The sequence below is a fragment of the Talpa occidentalis genome, unplaced genomic scaffold (genome assembly GCF_014898055.3).
Source record: "Talpa occidentalis isolate TD23 unplaced genomic scaffold, MPIMG_talOcc4v2.1 talOcc4.2, whole genome shotgun sequence".
Classification (NCBI taxonomy): Eukaryota; Metazoa; Chordata; class Mammalia; order Eulipotyphla; family Talpidae; genus Talpa; species Talpa occidentalis.
This window is the reverse complement of record NW_023602073.1, coordinates 64,226,293-64,248,796: the sequence shown is the minus strand read 5'-3', so window position 1 is coordinate 64,248,796 and position 22,504 is coordinate 64,226,293. Positions and strand designations below refer to the sequence as shown.

Below are 22,504 nucleotides of genomic sequence, written 5' to 3'. Positions count from 1 at the left end.
TTATAGCTTTTAAAATAACTAACTTGATCATTCTTCCTTGTGTAAATGTATTAAAAATATAAACTTGCAATCCCCAAAAAAGAATGTAAATGGTAACTAAAGAATAAACATATACAAAATGACAGTATATGTCAGAATCTTTTCTGGAATCTCATTTGTATTACATCTTCCAAAAGTTTTTAATTAAATAATAGCTTCTTGGCCCATCCAGATTATTCTTTTGGAAATGACCCCAAAATGAAATAGATGCACAGAAAGCAGAAAGGTGCTCAAGTTTTCAATGAACAAAAAAAAAAAAAAAAAAAAAAAAGAAAGAAAAGGAAAGGTGTTTCAATTAACATGTGTCATTTACACATACCTGCATACATTTGAGTAATTCCAAAAAGGCATCAAATCCTTCTAGGAACCTCTGCCTGAGATCATCTGACCATTCAGTTGGTTTGCTAATTAACACATATCTGAACAAGATAAAAATAACAATGAATAGAAAAACAATGATACTTTACAGGCTGCAATCAGTGTGATAATAAAACACAAGCTTACTTAAGATCTAAAATAAGGCTCTGAACTCTCCTAAACTTGAAGGCTTGTAAAGCAGTATATCGTTCAAACTGAAATCTGCCCTGGGCATCTCGATGCTTCAAATGATCCATAAAAGTCTTAATGATAATGGTCATCAAGTTTTCTTCTGTGATGAGCATCCGAGCCTAGAACAAAGCATATTGGAATACATAGTAATTAAAATCTACTTATTAGAAAGCTGAAAAATAGCCACCAGCACTGATTAGCTCTTTCAAGTTCAAATCTTTCTTAACACTATGACATAGTATCACACATTCATAACTATATTTCTACAATTACTTACTCTGATTGCCATGTATACAATTGTTATATGAAGTAACAATTATGTCACAGGGAAAGAAACTATCATGGAAACAGACCCAAGGCTCATTAGTCAAAGACAATTCAGGGTGGGGTATCTGAACAAGCTGCAAATTTTCTTTAAGTGAGACATTTAGACACTTATGATGGTACTGTTAGGGGGAAAAGGATGTCCTAAAGCTAATTCCATACAGGCATTGTGGACTCCACCCCCACCCCAGGCCAAAGCCAAAGACACTGGGAACTCCAAATCCCATCACCACCAAAGGGAAGGTGGCTGGGACCTGAGGGTGGGGTTAAGCAGCCAGGTTGGTATAAAGCCAGACACATGGGCTTTGGAGGGGTCCCCCATTTTGACTCTCCACCAGCTCGCAGCATCCGGCCAGCTCGGAGAGTACTTTTTGGGTTTCCAGGTCGGTGGATCGGGTAGGACGCATTAAAGACTTTATTTTCCTATTTTCTCCCTGAGTTGTACATTTTCCTTATTTCCTTTTCCCTTGCAAATAAACCTTTTATTAACCTTTTGTGTGTGCCTGTAATGGAGTATTAATAAGTCCCTTGTAAGTGCGCGGGGGAGGACCCACAGCCAGGCAACCCGTTCAATATCGGGGTTGCCCTATAACAGTACAGTATAACTATTCTAGAATTCAAAAGTTTCTACCACAGATTACATAGAACTCAGTATGGAACCATAATTACTTTTCATTCATTCATTCATTCATTCATTCATTCATTAATTCATTCATTCATACAAGCACTGAGTACAGTCAGAAGCGTGGGAGGGTGAGAGAATTCACCAGAGCCAGAGCAGGGAACAGAACAGGCAGAAGGACCGAAGTACACTGCTGAGGGGAGCAGCGGGCGGCAGGAGAGGTCTGTGTGCCATGTGGGACCCTCGCCGGGCGGCTGGGGTTTGACCGGTGCTACAGAGGCTGCGAGCAGCTTCGCAAGCCAGCACTCAACTGCTGTGCCACAGGGGAGACCCGGAACCATTATTTCTTAATATCCTTAGTTGACATTAATTTTTTGTTTTTGTTTCTATGTATAGATATACACAGCTATTTATTTTTGAATAATTATATCTATTTATTTTTGAATAATTATATCTATTTATATTTGAATAATTATATCTATTCCCCACAAAGGATAGCATATTGTAAAGACTTTGGCTTTTCACTTAATATATTTTAGAAATTGTTCCTTATCAGTTCATATAAATTTCCCTCATACTTTTTCAGTATCATCAGGTACTTTTATATTTTATTCAGCCTGACCCTTACTGGTAAACATGTGTTTTTTTCCCCAGCCTTATGTTATTCATTACAAAAGATGCTACAAAAAATATCTACAGGGAATATGTGAATACCTTAACATTTCAGTAAATCTTGCCTGGACATCAGGTACCAACTGCACTTGCTTTGATAATGCAGCTACCTACCAATGCAGGTAGGGAGGGAATATGAATACACACACACACACACACACACACTTGAAAAATTCTAAAATCATTATCATTCTCAGGACACAGGCCCCAAGAAACTCAATTTAATAGTAGTAAGTGCTTTTTTTTTTCATCTTCTAAAGATAAAGCAGATGTTTTATTTTATGGGTTTATATCATACCTTCCCTTCTGAAGGCAGGTGATTGACAAAATGAATTGTAATCATGGTATTATATGAAATGTCTTCTGTCAACTCAGATTTCTGGACCAGGAATAATATGATATCAGCCTTTGTTGATGAGAGAAGGAAGCCGTTTATCAAGTTATCTTGCTACCTCCACTGCATTGTATTTATTTAAGAGCACTTATCATATGCCCTCCAATGTGCAAACATTTCCTTAGTTACAGTAGTAAGTGCTTTTAATTTTCTTAAGATAGTGAAGACTAAGGTTAAGTGTGAAGAAGGGAAGGTGTTGTTGACAAGTAAAAGAATTTTCCCTTTTGTTTCCTATAGTGTTGATTTTGAGGAAGTTAAATGAGTAAATGCAATTCTAGTCAACTAGGAAAAAAAATACAGAACTTGCTTACAAGATGATAAAGGTGATAAAGCAAAGTTTGGTGGAGTGACAATATCGGTGGAATGTATGTAAATCTAGCCAGGCATTTAAGCATTTGAGATTAAGATGAATGTTAAAAGAGATGGTTCACCCTGAATAGTTTTGGACTGGATTCTAACTGCCTTTACTGGGTAACAAATAAAAAAAGGTTCATGAGGTGGTCCATTAGTACTGTTACATTAAAATGGGGAGTTATTCAGGCATTTCAACTCTCAAAAAGCTATCTAAGCAAAGTGTATTTTCTAAGATTTCAACAGAAAAGGATAAACTAACAGGAAAGGACAAACTGTAAGTGCTTAGCTTTATCACCTAGGATTGTTGCTAACCTTTCAAGGTAATTTCTTTTTTTCTTTTTTTTTTGGTGGGACCCTCACCGGTGGTGGCCAGGGATCGAACTGGCGGTGCAGAGGCTGCGGGCAGCCTCGCAACCCAGAGCTCAACCGCTGCACCACCAGGAGAGGCCCTCAAGGTAATTTCAATATTAAATATCTAACAATCTTATATAGTTCTAGGACTTCTTTCATTCACTCTAAAAAATTACTTGATTTTTATGCCTACAATTCACTTTGCTTTAAAAAGTATTACTACTTATCTTAATTATAGTTCATGTTAATTTCATGTAACTCAGTCATTTTTTGTTGCAAGGCTCATTATATGTCTAGGAGCATGTTCAAAATGGGCCCTACTCTGTCCTAAGACCCTGACAAACTTTACAGAGTAATAATGGTCTATGCACACACTTCTGGTTAAACTACACATGAGAGTACAGAGGGATACTGTTGTCTATAAATGAGGGCACATTTAGTGAAATAAATTAAACAAATAAGATAATCTAATCACTTGAAATGTAAGTACTGGCTCTTGACCAAACTATTTATGAAGACTAAATTAACTGTAAGGTAATTCTGATTTAAAAGACCTCTCTGGGGCCTCCCTCGTGGCCCAGGGGTTGAGCGCTGGGTTGCGAAGCTGCCCGCAGCCTCTGCAGCGCTGGTTCAATCCCCGGCTGCTCCCTGGCCACCGGAGGAGGGTCCCACATGACGCACAGACCTCTCCTGCCGCCCGCTGCTCCCCTCAGCAGTGTACTTCGGTCCTTCTGCCTGCTCTGCTCCCTGCTCTAGCTCTGGTGAATTCTCTCACCCTCCTGCGCTTCTGACTGTACCCAGTGCTTGTACAAATAAATAAATAAATAAATCTTAAAAAAAAAAAAATTATTTATGCCACTGTGCCACTGGGGAGGCCCTCCTATTTTTCTTTTAATAACCTGTGGTTTTCTTAGAGATTTTTTCATTTTATTTAAATTTCTCATTATATTTATTTAACTTGCTCCTAACATGGTCTTTTCTCTTTAATATCTATAAGATCCATAGTTTTTCATAGTCCTTTTTTAATTTAATTTTTAAATTTTTCCTTATCAGTACCTTTAGAGATCTAGCCCTTCCTTCTTCTTTTTTGTCTTCTCAAAGAACCAATATTTAGCTGCATTGATCTTTCTTTTGTACTTTTATTAATTTCTGCTCTTTATTATTTCCCTCTTTCTACTTTCTTCAGACAAAAGATACAAGTTCTTATAATGGCCTTTGAAATCTGGCGCTACCTACTCCCATCTTCACCCCAGTCCTCAAATTCAATGACTTTAGTGATCATTCTCATTCACTCTAACAACACTGGCCTTCTTTTGGTTATTTCTTTATAGGTGGTGTTGAAACACCACCTCTCTGAGATGCCTTCTCCCATCACTTTGTGTAAGAGTCACTTCTCCATACCCTTAATCTGCTTTTCTACTTCATAGCACTTATCAGTACTTAATTTATAATAGTCAGTACTTGATTTTTAATAGTTTGCAACTATTTATCTGTCTCCCCCAATTAGACAATAAATTCAATGGGCACAAGGACTTTTATCTCTTTTCTTTACTGCTGTATTTGCCCCAGAGCCCAAAACAGTGTCTTACTAATAAAGGTGCTAAATATTTCAAATAAATGAATCTATACACTAATTTTATAGTGTAAATAAAGGGGTCAGACAAGAAACAAATATAAAAAATTGAAAGAATAGAAGAAAAATCAGTTGCAGATTACTAAAAAATAGTAATCAAAATAGTAGACATGTCAATAAAATAGTAGAAATGTCAATAAGATGACCAGAGAGAGGACCAATAATAAGGTATATAAAAGTCAGAGGGTTTCCTACATAATAGCTATGGCCAGATTAAAAAATAAAAATAATTTACTGTAGCATCAAACATACAAAAAGCATGAGTTTAATAAAAAAAATATTGTAAGATCCTATAACAAGAGAGCTATGACACCTTCATTTAGAGCATAACATAACATTTGAATAAAGTAAAAAAAAAATTCAAGACTGTAAAGATACCAATTCTTCCCAAATTATCTATAAATATATTATCTTTTTGGTCAAAATCCTAATATGACTTTTTGGTAAAGGACAAACTGATCTGAGTTCACTTAAAAAAAAAAACAAAACAAAACAGGGGTCTAAGAATAATTAAGAAATTTCTGGAAAAAAATAATGAAAGATTTAGCTTTGCAAGATATTAAGCTAAAATTATTTAAATGGGGGTGGCATTTAAATGGCATGGAAATGGACAACAAAATCAATGGTGCAAAGAAACTCAGATCTAATACACATGGGATTGGTGAAGGCTTCTCAAATTCACTACTGATTAAACCAAAAGAACTACTTTGATGCTTCACAAATCCTACTCATTCTCCAAACTCCCTGCTTGAGTAGCACAATATCCACTAGCCAGAAACCTAGAAATTTATCTCCACACTTTCCCCTCAAACCTTATAACCAAATCCTTGACCAAACCCATTATCTTCCAAACCCAACACTTGGCCAGGCCTGTAGATTTTACAACCTAAACATCTCTCACTATTCATATCCACTGCACCATCTCATTTCAAGTTACCATCAGTCCTGGTTGGGATCATTTCATTAGCTTCTAATTAGGTTCCCCATATTTACTGTTGCCCCCTGCCAATTTGTTCTCCAAATATAAACTGTACCATCTTTTAAAAATGGTGGTTTAAAACTTAAAACTCTTTAATGCCTTCCCATGCTCTTAAAATCCCAAATCCTTCATTTGGCCTGTAATATATTTTATTAATGCATAAATAGATTTCTGATAGCTTCAACTGAACAAACAGCTATATGCTTGAACATGAAAGTAATCTGAGGAAAAAAAAATCATAAAGCTGGAAGCCACACCTTGATAGTAATACACCTGTAGCATACACTTAAATCTATACAACTTGGTCCCTGTCTACATTTCTGATATCATTTCACTACAAATTCAAGAGTCTTCAATTGTATTGACTTTGTTTCTGTTCGCAATATAGGTAATGCTCCTTCCTTCCTAATTCAGGACTCTCTCAGGTGCTGGTCCCTCTGCATGGGTTTCCTTTACTACACTGCAAAAAGGCACCTTCCTTGGAGAATCTTTGAACTACGGGAAAAGGTCAGATCTCTCTATTCTCTCTCAAAACATCCAAACTGTTCAGTTTTCATTAAATTTTTAATTAATCATTTATATGAGTCTTTCCTCTTATTCTGAGTTCCTTGAGGGCAAACGCCACTTCTGTTTTTGTTCATTCCACAAAACCTGGAACTATGCCCATTAAGTAACCAGCATTCAATGAATTTCTGTTGAATGAATTAGGCATGAATTTTAATTAGTAAGCAGTACTAAACCATAACAATGCCATCTTTCTGGAGCAACCAGTACAAGACCACCCAATTACTACAATTCAAATTGTTTTAGCTATCCTGTTTCCTTATTAGGGGAAGGAGGAGCTCTCAAAATATGAGATTATATATAATGTGCTGTGTTTCTAATGGATACTTTTGTTAAACCAATTAGTTTAATTCTAACTCATCAGTTCAAAAACCTCAGGAAGCATTAGAGAAAAGTACAGGTTAAGTTTAAAAGATTTTGTTCTCCCCGGTGGCGCAGCAGTTGAGCGCTGGGTTGCAAAGCTGCCCGCAGCCTCTGCAGCGCCAGTTCGATCCCCGGCTGCTCCCTGGCCACCGGAGGAGGGTCCCACATGGCGCACAGACCTCTCCTGCCGCCTGCTGCTCCCCTCAGCAGTGTACTTCGGTCCTTCTGCCTGCTCTGCTCCCTGCTCTAGCTCTGGTGAATTCTCTCACCCTCCCGCGCTTCTGACTGTACCCAGTGCTTGCATAAATAAATAAATAAATATAAATAAATCTTGTTTTTTTAAAAAAATTTAAATGATTTTTTTCTCTCCCAATTACATTTTCAAAGACAAATTTTATTATGGCTGAAAGTATCTGAAGTCTGATCGTTCATCAATAAAATTCAATAATAAAATATATTCAAGAATATCAGTAAAATATATTCAAGAATATATAAAGAATATATAAATCTTATTCTCTATTATTTCAAAGTTTTCTTTTAATGGAAAACAAGAACATTCTTCTTAGGCTTTCAGTACTTACAAGTGAAGGAACTGTGAATATCTGAACCGAGAGGTCTGCGACTGAAAACTCTTTGTCGTGGTCATCTGTCACAAAATCACTCTGCAAACGCTCATAGTTCTATTAAGAAGGCAAAAAAAGGCAAGGAGTGCCAGCTATCAGTTACAAAGAAAAGGCAAGCACTACTCACCAGAGTAGGTGCGGTGAAGAACTGGACAGACAGAGCAGTCACGGACACTGCTCGCTCGTGATCATCCTCCATAAAATCTCTCTGCAACTGCTGGTAATTCTAAACAACAAGGGGGAGATTCACCTCTAATCCACATTGACCAAATCTTTAAGGATTATAATGAAAAGTCAGTGCTGGAGGAAGTCAATAAGGTAACACTGCTATGAGAAAAATAACTGGAGTGATTTCTACCAAGAAAATTATATATAAATATTGAGTCACTGAAGAATCTTCTTGAGCACAATGGCAGTTTGTGAGCTCAAACAGGAGTGACAACTACTAAAATACTAGGATGTGACTGTGTACCTTTAGGGCTAAACCATAACATACACTGTCTCTGATGAAACTAGACTTTGTTACCTCTGGATACCTATCAGAATCCTCTGATGACTCTTTCAAAGTACACATACTTGGACTCCACTCTTGGTGAATGTCTCAGTGGGTTGAGAATGGAACACAAACAGATGTATTTTGAAAGTGCTCCCCAAATGAGCTTACATGCTTTCTTGATTAAGAACTCAAAAAAGCCAAAAAACTCCTAATTCAGGTGAAAAAAAAATCCAACAAAAAGCAGGTGACTTAATAACATGCTACTAGAAAGAACATGATTCAACTATGTCAACAACCGAAAGCTTATGATTCTTAATCACATCCTTGTATACATGTCATTTCAATTATCTTTTCTTTAAGCCAATTTTTATAGGAATGATACCAAAATTCAAAATGACATAGGTTTATATTTTCCTTTTATTATTTTATATCACATATACTGTATTAGGGGTCCATTCATATCATCATGTGATGAACAACAATAGCCTCACTGCTAAAATTTTATTCTATTGGTAAAATGTAAAGAAATTATTTATGAAGTTTACTAGACTTTAAAATCAACACAGTGACATTACTATTAGCGGCTAATTTTCAAAACCTGGATATAATTACAAACTGTAGTTACTCTGTTTATAACCTGTTCATTTTGTTACTCTTCCAAACTGAAAAACTACCTACCTTTGCAAATCGAACAGCAAACAGTTTTTTGTATTTCAAATCCATAAGTAAACTGCTCATGAACAACTGATGATACACACTTCTAGCACCTTTTACAAAAAGAATAGATGTAAGAAAAAGTCATACTGAACAAGTCAAAAATCATTTTTCCAAAGTTTTTAAATAATCAATTCTAAGTCTCAAGATCAAAACTCTTACATGTGTTCTTGTATAAAATATCTGTAATCTGCTTCTTTAAAAAATCAGTTTTCTGCACGTAATTTTCTAACAAGGTGTAACAATCATTTACTTTGGCTCATGGATGCAAAACTGTTTTTGTCTCCAAAGACTAAGACTGTTAAGTGCTAATTCTAAAAATCATAAATATATTTATTGACTATTCCAAGTGAAAAAAATTTAACATCCCAATTACCTACATAAGTTCCCCGTACCCTAAAAGCAGTTAGGAGAGGGTGTGATCATATATAATGTTGTAAACCACTGTTATTGCAATGAAAAAGAAAAAGCAGTTAAAAAGATTCACCTTTCCACAATTTGGAATCACTAAGCATCAGTCTATCCACTAGAGAAGAATTTTCACCATCTGGGCCTTCTTGTAAACCAACTTGACATAAAATTCGGCGAAGGCCATCTTAAAACAGGAAGAAAGGTAGTCATAAAACAGTAACTTGAAATATTTAAATAAAATGACATTTTAATAGAAACATTCAAATGGATCTATAGAGTTTTACATGTTTTATTAAAGGGCAAATTTATTCAGAAAAAGTAAACATTGTAACTATTTATTAACATTGTCAGAAAAAAGACAAAGGCCCAATCTTGCATTACACATCAACTCTTACTCCAGAATGCCAAAATCTTTCTATCAGAGTCAATGATTTCTTATGCTATTAAAAAAAGGAAAAAATCCTCATAACAAATGAAATATCATTCTTTAAGCACCTATGCTAATTAAAAACTGTATTATAATAAAATTGTTATATGCTCTGCAACTGAAGGTGGCCATAAAATTGTGCTATCATTTAAAATAATATACGGCTATGCACTATTATTATATACCAGTGAATTTTATCAGTGCTATGCAAAATGTTCTTTATTCATTAAACAAAAATTCACTGTGTCTACTATGTGAGTGGCACTGGAAGACAAATTTCTATGTCTTCTAAATGCTAAACTTAAAAAAAGATGGTCTTCAAATATTAATATAAGCATTAAGAAAACCAAAATCTTTCTTTCCCTCAAAACTTACTGATCTGCCAATTGTTTACAGAGCTATATAATTTTGAGAGTACAACTTTACACATGCCTCTCTCGCCCTCCACCAAAACTCCAGTGCCAATATCCTACCATATTCCTCTCCTTTCCCTTTCTCCCCCCACCCATCCCCTCTGGTAAGCAGCCCACATTTCAGATACCGTGAATCATTCCTGTTGTGTTTTGCCCATTTGTTTTCTCTGGTTATTTATATTCAGCAAGTGAGTAAATTACAGGGTCACTGTCTTTCACTTTTGGCTAAGAAAATCAAAATCTTAACACATTTTTGCTTCATACTTTATAGTATTTAAATCACTGTTTTTAGTCTTCTATGAACATGTCTAATAATCAAGAAAAAAAGGAGTAATTTTAAAATTTAATTATAAAAGTCAACAAAAATTGTTTGCAAAGCTAAAGACAAAACCTTTGTAAGCATTAAATAATAGATGCAAAGGCCTTTATTGATGGTAAATTATCTCAAAGAAAACTGTCTGCAAAAATTGCCTTCATGATATTATTCATTAAGACTGTAGCACAGCACTTGGTATACAGGCATCCAATTAAAAAAAAAAAAACAAAAAACAAAAACTTAAAAAAAAAAAAAGGACATGAAGAATTGCAAACATTTAAAAGGCAAGCAATATGTCCTTCTAAATTTCCTCACCTCCATACGATCTTACTAACAGCCTTTCAATACATATTTTAGAAATTTTCTTTATACAGTCCTTGTGCTGCACTACGATGTTTCAAGTCAACAACAGACCACACAGAGAATGGTGAGGCAAAAGGCTGCACACAGAGCCCAGGTGTCTAGTAGGCTACACTGTCTAGGTTTGTGTAAGTACACTCTATGAAATCACCTAACAACCACCTTGAATCACCTAATGACAAATTTCTCAGATAGTGTCCTTCTTGTCAAGCAATGCATGAGTATAGTAAACACACTGAAATGTTTATGCAAACCACCTCTCTTCTCCAAGGAACAACATGAGACAGAGTACTAATCTATTCTTAGATCTATTCCTATTTTACCTTTTAGTGTTGTAAACCAACTTGTATTTTTGGCACTGTACATGAGGTTTCTAAATTCTGTTGCCATTACATGAAAAAGATTATCTAACTTGTAGACCAGAAAAAACAAAAACCCCCAAATATCAGTAACTTCAAATTTGTAAATTTTTAGTAATCAAAAAAGTCAAAACAAAAATAAAAATTAGGCTTTATCCCTTAGGCTTATCATTAAATTAGGCATACCATTTAGGTTTCACTTAGAGTGGAGTTCTGACCTTGCTCATGAAATTTGTAAGATTTACAGTTATTAGCACACTAAAGTCATTTACTATTGTTTAATCCAATGTTTCTTGCATTTATTTGAACACAGAACTCTTTGTATACATACAAGAAATGCAATGGACCAAAGTTTTGGGAAACAGGTTTTTCTGTGCATAAAGATAACCTGAGATGGACTTTAAAAAGATGAAATCAAAGCAAAATACTTTTACACCTGATTTTTCCCCAAAATCAGTTTTCTAAAGCCTATGAGCTCCTTCTTAAGTCAATCAGCACAAGCATTTATAAACCTACCTGAATATCCAATAATACTTCCCAGCCAAGATAAAAGTTTCAAACCAAAATTCTGATGTGCGACAATAGACGAATGCATAACTTGAACTTTGAGTGGCTTTGTCTGTCTACTGGTATTTCTCTTAAAAAGAAATGGCAGGATGAAGAAAACAAACTTAAAAAGACTATTTTATTTTTTAAAAAGTTAATATTTTTATTAAATTCAACTACACTCTCAACATTATAGGAGAATTCCTTATGTATGCATATAAGAAAAATACCACTTGGCTTGCCTTAGATCCTAATTTTATAGAAGGAAGTTTTGGATTCTTATAAAATGGTAAGAAGTTCAGTAATCTTTGGTCCTATATTAGAAAATCTGCCCCACAAATATAATGATTTAACTGCTTAAATTTGCTTTAGGCTTTTATATTAACTACTTAATTTAGTTCATTGCACAGATGTTATCAACACTTATAAAAATTGCAGTAAAAACACATGATGTAAAATTTACCACTTACTCATTTTTAAAGTATATAGCTCAAAAGTTCAATAGCGTTATCTACATTCACACTGTTGAGTAAGCAATCTCCAGAATTCTTTTCCTCTTGTAAAGCTAAAATTCTACCCATTTAGGTACCTCATACATGTAGAATTACACAGCTTTTATCTTTTTTTGTGACTGGCTTGTTTCACTTAGCATCATTTCCTCAAGGTTCATCCAACTTATAGCATGTTTCAGAATTTTCTCCTTTTCTAAGGTTGAATAATATTCTACTGTATGCATACACATTTGAGTATCCATTTACCCACTGACAGACACTTGAGTTGCTTCTGCCCTAGCTTACTGGGAACACAGGTATACAAATATCATTGAGACCATGCTTTAAATTTTAGTGTATATACTCAGAAGTATTACTGCTGGATGATAAGGTAATTTTGTTTCCAATTTTCAAAGGAACTACCACAGCGGCCTCACTATTTCACTTCATTCCAGCAGTATACAAGGGTTCCACTCTCTCCACATCCTTGCCAATACATGATCTTCCGTTTTTGCTTTTGTTTTGTTTGTAACAGTCATTCTAATGGGTACGAGGTGGTATTTCATTGTAGTTTTTATTTGTATTTACCTAATGGTCAGTGATGTTAAGTGTGTTTTCATGTACTTGTTGGCAATGTGTTTATCTTCTTTGGAGAAATATCTACTCAAACCTATCAAAACTTTTCCACATGTATTTGCCTCCTTTTTATTTTCTGTTTGGATCAGCCTTCCATTCCTGCTTCATCCATCTCCACATTCCACATGAACATAATACATCTTTGCGTAATTTCTCCATCTCTATAAATTATATATGTACATATTTAAAGCTTTTTATTTGATTTATAAAACTTGGACAATATACATACTCCTGTGCATCTCTTCTTTAACGGGTTATTTTTTTGGTTGGTGTTATTACTACATAACATTCTGTGATGTGGATTTACTTAAACATCCTCTAGAGATGGGCAACCATATTTGCTTTGTTCATAGTCATATGATTACAACATAAGCATACCAAACATCTTTATAGACACACTGATGCTTATATTTCTCTGGGATAAATTCTGAGAAATGGTTACTAGATTATCTTCCAAACCTACTGTAGCTATTTCTTTTTACACAAATATTCCTATTCTCTATGTCAGCAAGGTACTTTGTAACTTGTGATTTCTACAATCTGATGGATTAAATTTCCCTCTCATTTAACTTATTGCTGATGAATTCAATCTTTTCATATATATTGACCATCTAAATTTTCTGTTCTGCCTGCCTTTTAATATTCATTTTAAAATTTTGTTTTTTGTTGCCTACTTGATAATCTATGTGTGCTCTCTTTATTATAAACATTAAATATCATCTGTATTAGAAATATTTTTTCTTAATCGACATTCTGCCTCCTAACTTTGTTTATGGAGTATATAAATATTTCTTCTCTAATTTGTGGGGTTCTCTAATCTTGATTAAGAAGCTCTCACCCTCCCTTAAGATGTATTTGTAGTGTACTAGATTTTCTTCTTACTAATATCTATTATAGGACTTTCTACTCTATGTGAGCACTATCAGAGGTTACAATAATTTTTAAAAAGATGCTACTGAATATAAGAAGTTATAAAATAACATATGTAAGGGAAAAACATACCCTTTTCTTTACCCAGATTCATGTATTGTAAACATTTTGTTCTAACTACTTTATATTTAGCTTATTATCTTTCTTTCTGTATACCCAGACAGAGATAACATGCATACACATTTTTAAAAGATGAACCTGTGTACACACAGACAGGTAAACACACTAGGACGTTTAAAAAATGAACCACTGAGTATAAGTTACATGCATTATAGCTTTTATCTGTAGATACTTTGGCATACAATTCCTAAGAATGGGAATATTTTACACAACCATACTATAGATTGTGATACATTAAATTGAATGTGTCCTGCTATCAAGGGAGAATTTCTTAAGTAGGAACCAAAAGTACCAATCATAAAGAAAAAGTTAAACTGTTCTACTTAAAATGTAAAGCTTTTGTTCACTGTGAGGACCACAAACTTAAAATAAGTCACATATAGGGGGAAGATACTTCCAACTAAAGATCATAATTCTGCTTATGAAAAGTACCCCTACAAGTGAGTAAGAAAATGACAATGTAAAAGAAAATATGGGTAAAGACTATGAACAGGAAATTCACGGAGAACTCTTAAATGACCAATATAAATATTAAATAAGGTACATAATAATTAAGGCTATGCAAATTTAACTAATGAGAAGTCATTTTAAACATGTTAGATTGGTAAAAATTTAAAAATCTGACAATATGTAGTTTTGACAAAATTGTGGAGAAATGGAAGTCTCATACACTGCTGGTGGGAATGTGTGTCAGTCACTATTTTGGGAACTAACTTAAAGCCGAAAATGCTCACCTCTTAACAACTAAGATATTCCACCTCTAGTATATACCCTAGAGAAACGTGCATCCAAGCAACAAGGGGACAAAATAAGGTCAATTGCAGGACTTTTAGCAATAGCAAAAATGGAAATATCTTAATTGTTCACCAGTAGGAAAATTTAAGAATTATGCTATCAATGAAATACTTTACAGGTATCTGTATTAACAGAGACAAATCAAGAAACAACCCTGAAATGAAAACGCAAAATACATTCGGGATGAATCTTGATATAACATTTAAAGGCCTACAAATCAATACAAAGAGCTCTGACAGATAATAAATGAAGTATAAAGGTATGCATGAAAATGAACAAATGATTTAATGAAAGATATGTTTAAGGAAGAAGGAAGGGACATGAGATTAAGAAGGGATAATACCAGGACTTCTATTTATTTAATATAAGTACAACAAAATAAGATATAATGTAGGCATACAAGTATTCATTGTTTTCTTTATCTGTGTATTTCAAATATATAAAATTAGTTTTAAAAGGTACCTTTACATAAAATGCAGTTACAAGAAATAATTAAAGACCATAAATTCTAACTTCTCAAATATATCTAGATGTGGATTATAGTTTTCTTTTAAAGAAATAATACACTAAATGCTATTATGATATGTGGCATACCTTGCTATTAAGGTACCAAGAAACAACTTCCCTTGAATTCTAATCTTGGTGCTAAAGGCCAGTTTAATTCCTAAAAAGTAATATGAAACCCTATCAAAAACAAAATAAGACAAGCAGCAAAAAATTTTCTAACAAAACTTAAATAAGGGACCAGGAAAATGAATATAAGAAAGTGAAAATCAAAATCAACAAAAAACTATGAACCAGAGACACTTTTTGGGGGGTGGGGGGCGGGAGGGGAAGGATTGGGGTCAGAATGGGGCGTTTGCAATTGTATGGGGGAATATAAAAATAAAATTTATTATTTAAAAAAAAAATTTTTTCTAACACATCTCTATGGAGAAATAGGAAGACAGGAAAGAGATATCTCATCTAACCATTTATTTTCTCTATCAATTTGATGCAACTTAAAAAAACTAGATAAAATAATAATGTCATGCTCAAGAAACATCTTTAAATATGATCTTGGTCCATGTTAGCTTTACGTTCATGAAGGCAGAAAAATGTGTTCAAAAAAGCCAAAATAAGGAACTAGTTTAATCTAACAAAAATAATAGTATAAGCATGTTTTAAAATTACTTACCACAATTACTGATTTAGCTTGTTCACAATATTGGAAGTCCCCATATCGAACAGACCTACGTCCCTGTAAATAAAGACATTTAAAGTTAACATGCAAATATATATATTCAGCTTTAACAAATTCTGAACCAGTAAATAAACATATCTGAGCATACAACTCTGATCAATTTTTAGTATTTATAACTTCATTCTATTCACTGATGAAAAGTAAACTAAAATAGTTTCCTTCATAGCTATCCTAAAATTTTAAGCCATTAGTACTTCCTTAAACAACACAACATTTATTCTTCTAAATAGTGTCTATTTTCATAACTAAATATTCTAAGCCATGAGAGAATGAGGGTAACTATATCTATATTTCCTCTTAAACTTTCTGACAATAGGTTATAGTTATAAACAATATATATTGAGTCCAGTATCCAAGTAAAATTAAAAAAAAAAAAAAAAAAGGACCAGGGCCTCCCTGGTGGCACAAGGAGTTGAGTTTCAGCACAATGAAGCTATCTGTAGCTACTGCTGCACGACTTCAATCCCTGGCCAGGGAGCTGACCCACATGGTGCAGCAGACCTCTTCTGTCTAGCCCACTGCTCCCCTCAGCAGTTTACTTCAGTCAATCTACTCCCCATTGTCTCTGGTGAATCCTCTCACCTCCCCAATACCTCTGGCTTACACAGCAGTTCCTGGATGCATAAATAAAATAAATCTTAAAAAAAAAGTACCTTTGACTTAATTTTTTAGGATCACTTATCTGCAGCAAAAGTTCCATTTATTATGGAACATCAGTATAACAAAATGGGACCTCCCCTGGTGGTGCAGGCAGTTAAGCGCCGCACTGTGAAGCTGTCAGCAGCCTCTGCAGCACTGGTTCGATCCCAGCCGACCAGCGAGGGTCCCACATGGCACGGCAGACCTTTCCTGTCATCCCCGCTGCTCCCCTGAGCAGTGTATTTCATCAGTCTGCCTGTTCTGTTCCCCGCTCTGTCTCTGGTGAATTCTCTCACCCTCCTGAGTATCTGGCCTGTACCCCAGTTCTTATATAAAATAAATAAATCTTTAAAAAAAAAGCAATTAAAAAATATATAACAAAATTACTTACATCTCGATCTACTGTGGTTGCAAAACCAATGGCTTCTTTTTGTGTACAGTTAACAGCTTTCTGAAGAGTATAAATAACTTGCTCATAGGTGTGAACCTCATCATTAAACAGCATGCAATAATAAGTGTCACTCTTCTCTCTGTGGGATAAAATGTTTATTTATTACATATTAATTATTCATGTGAATATTACCTTGTTCCAGGCTGTTTTATTAAGGACATACTTTGCTCTAGGGAATGTGCTAGGCACTGGGTACACACTTATCTATAATGAAGTCATCCATGACCCCAGCTCTATGATACTACCATCTGGTGAGGAAGATAGATATTAGACCTGTTAATTCTATATGAACTGGCTTATCAAGAAGAGTAGGATACCACGGCAGAGTAAAGCAGGTTAGAGAAGTAATGCCATAGCAGATTAGAGGAGGAATGCCAGAGAAGTAATCTGATACCTGAAGTCAGAATTGGCTGCTACTGTTTCTTAATTGAGGGCAATTCCTCCCAGTTTCCCAACAGATGACCATTTCGCAATGCCTAGAAACATTTTTGGTTGTCATGACTGGGGTGCCACTGGGATTTAGTAAGCCCACGTAAACTGCTTACTATTCTACAATCCACTGGAAAGCTCCCATGCAAAGAATAAATTTTATTCAAAAGGCCAAGATTGAGAAACTTCAGGCTCGTGAAAGGTAAAGCAAAGGCCCTGAGGTATCAAAGGGTAAATATTTGGAGCTAGAGCACAGAGAGGAAGATTAGTGTAAGATTAGTATGGAGAGAGACAGAAATTTTGAAGACCTTATAACGGATTTTTCATTTTGAAGACCTTATAATGGATTTTTCATTTTGCCATCAATGATTTGAAATAGGAGATATGGTCAGATTCACCTTAAAGTTCACTTTGGCTGCAGTGTGGAGAATGAATGAGGGCAATCCTGTTTCTTAACCATGTTGCCCAAAGATGAAATTAATTTGGATTAGAATAGCAGTAATGGAGATGAAAAGATATAGAATTTTATTGAAGGAAACCAGATGGACCTGATATATGTATGAATATGTGTGATTCAGGTTTTTGGATGAAAAGTGATTTACTAAGATGGGAAAACACTGCAAGAGAAGTTGGACTCTTTCCCTTCTATGTTGGCCCTGAACCTACATGGAAGAAAAAAATAAAAATAAAACTCTTCTATTCTGTAGGGTCTAAATTTGGATCTTGAATCGATAGTTTCCAATTTGGAGTAGATGAAGAAAAAGTCATGAAGTACTGAGTAATTTTCCAAAGTATAATAACTTTTCATTTTATTAAAAAACACTTTAACCCACAAGCCAATTATAGGAAACACTGTTGAGAAAGTAAAAAAGAAACACCACAATATCCTTCAGATACTCGTTCATCTTGTATCCAAACTTAACTATGAATACAATTCCATCAAGCCTGGGTAATATTAGACAGAAATAAAAACCAAGGGTGCTTGAGACAATCACATTCACAAGGACACTGAACACATAGATATGGCAGATCCAACTTGGGTCACCAGTCTGCGACCTCCTTAACAAAGTTTAAATGACAAAAGTGTCAGATATATACTAAAAGAAGCACCAAGTGTAGAATAACTTAGAAATAAAATGGGTAAAACTGAGTTTGAGCATTTATTTAAATTAGAAAACTAACTTCTATGGAACAGCTCATCCCCTAATCTTACCTAGCAGATAAAACAAAAAGAATGCATAATTAACTTATCAGTTTTCTCAGACAATGAAGGAGGAAACTGCCTGTGCCTGAAACCAACAGTAGAGCCATGATGGGGCTTCAACATGGATAAACCAACTAAAACAATCAATCAACAGGGAGATACCTCTACCAAGCAAGTAGATTACATATATTTAAAAGCTATAAAATCAAGGCTGTTGTTCAGATGAAAAATAATTATTAAAAAAATAAAAGATTATATTCTAGCCTAATAAGGAATAAGAGTCAAAATGGTTAAAACTGAGTTTAAGCAAACATAAATACACAGAATGAATGAGTTGTACTTACTCCATTTCTAAATCTGCTGGCAATTCATTTTCTTTTTCCCAGGTTAATATCTCTACAGCATACCGAAACATAATAGCAAAAATGTTGTAAGTTCTTGCTATCACATCTTCGGATAAATGCACAAGAGGATCCTGAAACAACAAAAAGACAACTATGTTAAATACATGCTGATCCTCCTCGTTCCCATTCTGCTTCCATTCTCAAACTACTACTATAAAAGCTGATAGTGCTTCCAGCTTCAGCTTCTCTTCAACAATTTGATCCTCTTCATTACATTCTACCTAATCAAGCTTCCTAAAACCTTCTGTTCATTGAATCAAAATACTCAATGGCACTGCAAGGCTAATGACCACATCCAAAAATTTTAGAATGGCATTCTAGGATCCTTAAAACTTAACATTAAACCATTTTTGGTAGCTTCATATACTTCCAGAATAAATGAAGAAATGTCATAGAGACAGGCAAGTAATATTTAGATTAACAGGTAAAAAAGGAGAGTCTGATTTTGAGTATATTCATGGGGAGAAGTCAGGATCTAAAAACTCCTCCCTGGTAGTTTTATTTATTTTTTATTTTTTTTAAAAAAAGATTTATTTATTTATTTATACAAGCACTGGGTACAGTCAGAAGCGTGGGAGGTACAGTCGGAGGGACCGAAGTACACTGCTGAGGGGAGCAGCAAGCAGCAGGGGAGGTCTGTGTGCCATGTGGGACCCTCACCCGGTGGCTGGGGATCGAGCTGGCGCTGCAGAGGCTACTGGCAGCTTTGCAACCCAGCGCTCAACCGCTGTGCCACCAGGGAGGCACCTCCTTGGTAGTTTTAGAATCACTCATCTACTTGTGCTCAGCGGTACTGGCAATCTTACATTAGACATAATAGTAAGTCACAAAATTCTAGCTTAGTATAAAAAATTACCATAAACACACTAATTTTAGACATGTTTTACACAATCTTTAATTTTCATGCTTTTTCTTCAATCTAAACACATTCATTAGCTTAATCGCTAAATAGTGTCAAAATGAGTATGTCCCAACATCATGGAATGGGTATCAACACGTTTTTGCTAATAAACATAAGGACATAGAACATTTACGTATCTCCTTACCAAAGATAAGCCTAGTAGAACTGATACAAAATAAATGGAGAATAAAAAAGAATGGAAGAAAAAGGGCTAAGATTCTAAAGGGAGATGGTTCTAGGGCTTGACAAATGTAGGAAAAAGAAAAAGAATTTTCAAATTTCTTACGACACTTCTTAACCACAACTCTTCTCAATAGACTATAGCTCATCAATTTTTTTTTGACTAGCAAGGTCTCACTATATCAAAATAGAAAGTAGAACCAAATTCAGCTTTCTTGGTGACATTATCTCACTACACAGTCACTAAATTTCTTATGATTATGTCCATGATATAAGATATTTAGAAGATCAAGGAATTACAACAAACAAGACATGAAGGAATTAAATGGCTCTGGGTCAGAAACAAGTGATAAATTCTTGAGAATCTAAGCCGGCAGTGACCAAATTCTATTTTACAAAATTCCAGGGCCTGCTAAAGATATTTCCCACTTGAATTACTTGTCAGTTAAAAAATATATAATGACCCATTTTCTTTGATAGGCATATAAAAACACTCTGAATGTGTCATAGTACATATTTGGGATTACCAATCAGTAATTTGGGGTTGACACAGGATTAGGAACACAGAATCTTCCACCATTTTTGTACACACACTATAACTTCTTGATTAAGAGTTTTAAGAGTTACTTCTACAGTGTGGAGAGGCAAGGTTGTACAAATCTACTCATATGCACAATGGTAAATTAATTGCTAGGAGAGAAATCTGCTCAAAATCCCAGTGTGTCCATTTGAATGAGTAAATAAATAATCAGCTTAGCCTACCAGACCTTAGAAATTATGACTGAAAATGGTGCTGGGAAAACTGGGTCGCTACATGCAAAAGAATGAAGCTTGACTACTACCTAACACCATGCACAAAAACCAACTCAAAATGGATTAAAAAACTAGACATAAGACCTGAAACCATAAAATACATAGAAGGAAATATAGGCAAAGCACTACATGATATGCACATCAAAGACATATTTACAGACACATCACCCAAAGCAGTGATAGTGAAGGCAAAGATAAACAGCTGGGACTACATCAAATTAAAGAGCTTCTGCACAGCAAAAGAGACAATAACCAAAACAAAGAGAAACCCCACCGACAGGGAGAATATTTTTGCACACAACACTAATGATAAAGGACTGATCACAAAAATCTACAAAGAGCTGATGAGACTCAACAAAAACAAAGAAAACAATCCAGTCAAAAAATGGGCAGAAGAGCTAAAAAGAAACTTCTCTGAAGAGGAAATGCAAATGGCCAACAGACATATGAAAAAATGTTCAACATCACTTGTAATCAGGGAAATGCAAATCAAAACTACCATGAGATACCATCTTACACCAGTGAGAATGGCACATATTAAAAAAACTAGCAACAACAAATGTTGGCAAGGTTGTGGAGAAAAAGGAACTCTCCTGCACTGTTGGTGGGAGTGCAAACTGGTCCAAGCACTATGGAGAGCTGTGTGGAGATTTCTTGACCTACTAAACATAGAGCTTCCGTATGATCCAGCAATTCCACTCCTAGGTATTTACCCAAAGGACACAGAAACATCAATTCCAAAGAGCACCTGCACCCCTATGTTTATAGCAGCACTATTTACAATAGCTAAGCTTTGGAAACAACCCAAATGCCCAAAAACAGATGAATGGATCAAGAAGATGTGGTACATATACACCATGGAATATTACTCAGCATTCAAAATAGATAAACACATGCAATTTGCAGCAACATGGATGGCACTGGAAGGGATCATGCTCAGCGAAATAAGCCAGAAAGAAAAAGAAAAATACAGGATGGTCTCACTCATAGCAGGAATCTAGAAAACTTAAATAAGGGACCAGGATAAAGAATAACTATAAGAAAGAAAATATCAAAAATCGACAAACTACTATGAACCAGAGACACTCTATGGCGGGTGGGGGGTGGGGAAAGGAGGGCTTGGGGTCAAAATAAGGGGTTGTAATTGTGCGGGGAATATAAAAAATAAAATTTAAAAAGAAATTATGACTAAAAATGATAGTTCTTGGATTACATTTATGTTAGAGAATTAAGCATTTGTCATAGTTAATTTTGATTTATTCTTTCAAACTAGAAGAATGCAAAGCATGTTGCTTAAAAAGTTGTCAGTATTACCACAGAGGGCAGTGGGAATTATGGGGAACTTTAACCTGTTATGTGATATACTTCTATAATACTTTAAGATGTAAGCATATGTTACAAGATTTTAATTACTGTCATGGAAAAATAAGGAATGAACAAGGATTTTCTCTACACTGACCAACTAAAACTAGAAACAAATTAGAAATCAATCATCAAAAATTGAATTCTATGCACATTGTATTCTAACAATACACATTTATTTTTTCAAAAAAGATTTATTTATTTATGCATAGAACAACTGGGGTGTAGGCCAGAGGTGTGTTGGGTGAGAAGCTCCACCAGAGACAGAGCGGGGAGCAGAATAGGCAGATCCACTGAAACACACTAGAAAGGGGAGCAATGAGCGAGACAGGAGAGGTTTACTGTGCCATATGTAGGTTAGCTCCCTGGGAGGGGATTGAACTCAGGCTGCAGCAGT

General features: G+C 34.9%; 1 protein-coding gene across 6 annotated transcripts in view; it reads right to left on the bottom strand.

Annotated features, from left to right (window-relative positions):
* The window catches only part of UBR2 (ubiquitin protein ligase E3 component n-recognin 2), a 123,702-nt gene that overhangs the window by 65,984 nt on the left and 35,214 nt on the right, over positions 1-22,504 (bottom strand). For 5 of the 6 annotated variants that reach the window (XR_005126825.1, XM_037519720.2, XM_054698808.1 and 2 more), the window contains 9 exons: positions 18,792-18,922; positions 16,755-16,893; positions 15,659-15,721; positions 11,480-11,600; positions 9,165-9,272; positions 8,642-8,730; positions 7,426-7,524; positions 544-707; positions 359-458 (listed from right to left, as the gene is read on the bottom strand). Coding sequence is in view for 5 of the 6 variants with exons in the window: in XM_037519720.2 (XP_037375617.1) it covers positions 359-458; positions 544-707; positions 7,426-7,524; positions 8,642-8,730; positions 9,165-9,272; positions 11,480-11,600; positions 15,659-15,721; positions 16,755-16,893; positions 18,792-18,922 (1,014 nt within the window). In the remaining variant the exon portion in view is untranslated. Of the gene's footprint in view, positions 1-358; positions 459-543; positions 708-7,425; positions 7,525-7,594; positions 7,694-8,641; positions 8,731-9,164; positions 9,273-11,479; positions 11,601-15,658; positions 15,722-16,754; positions 16,894-18,791; positions 18,923-22,504 lie in introns of all 6 variants that reach the window. The other variant, XM_037519719.2, reaches the window with a different exon arrangement.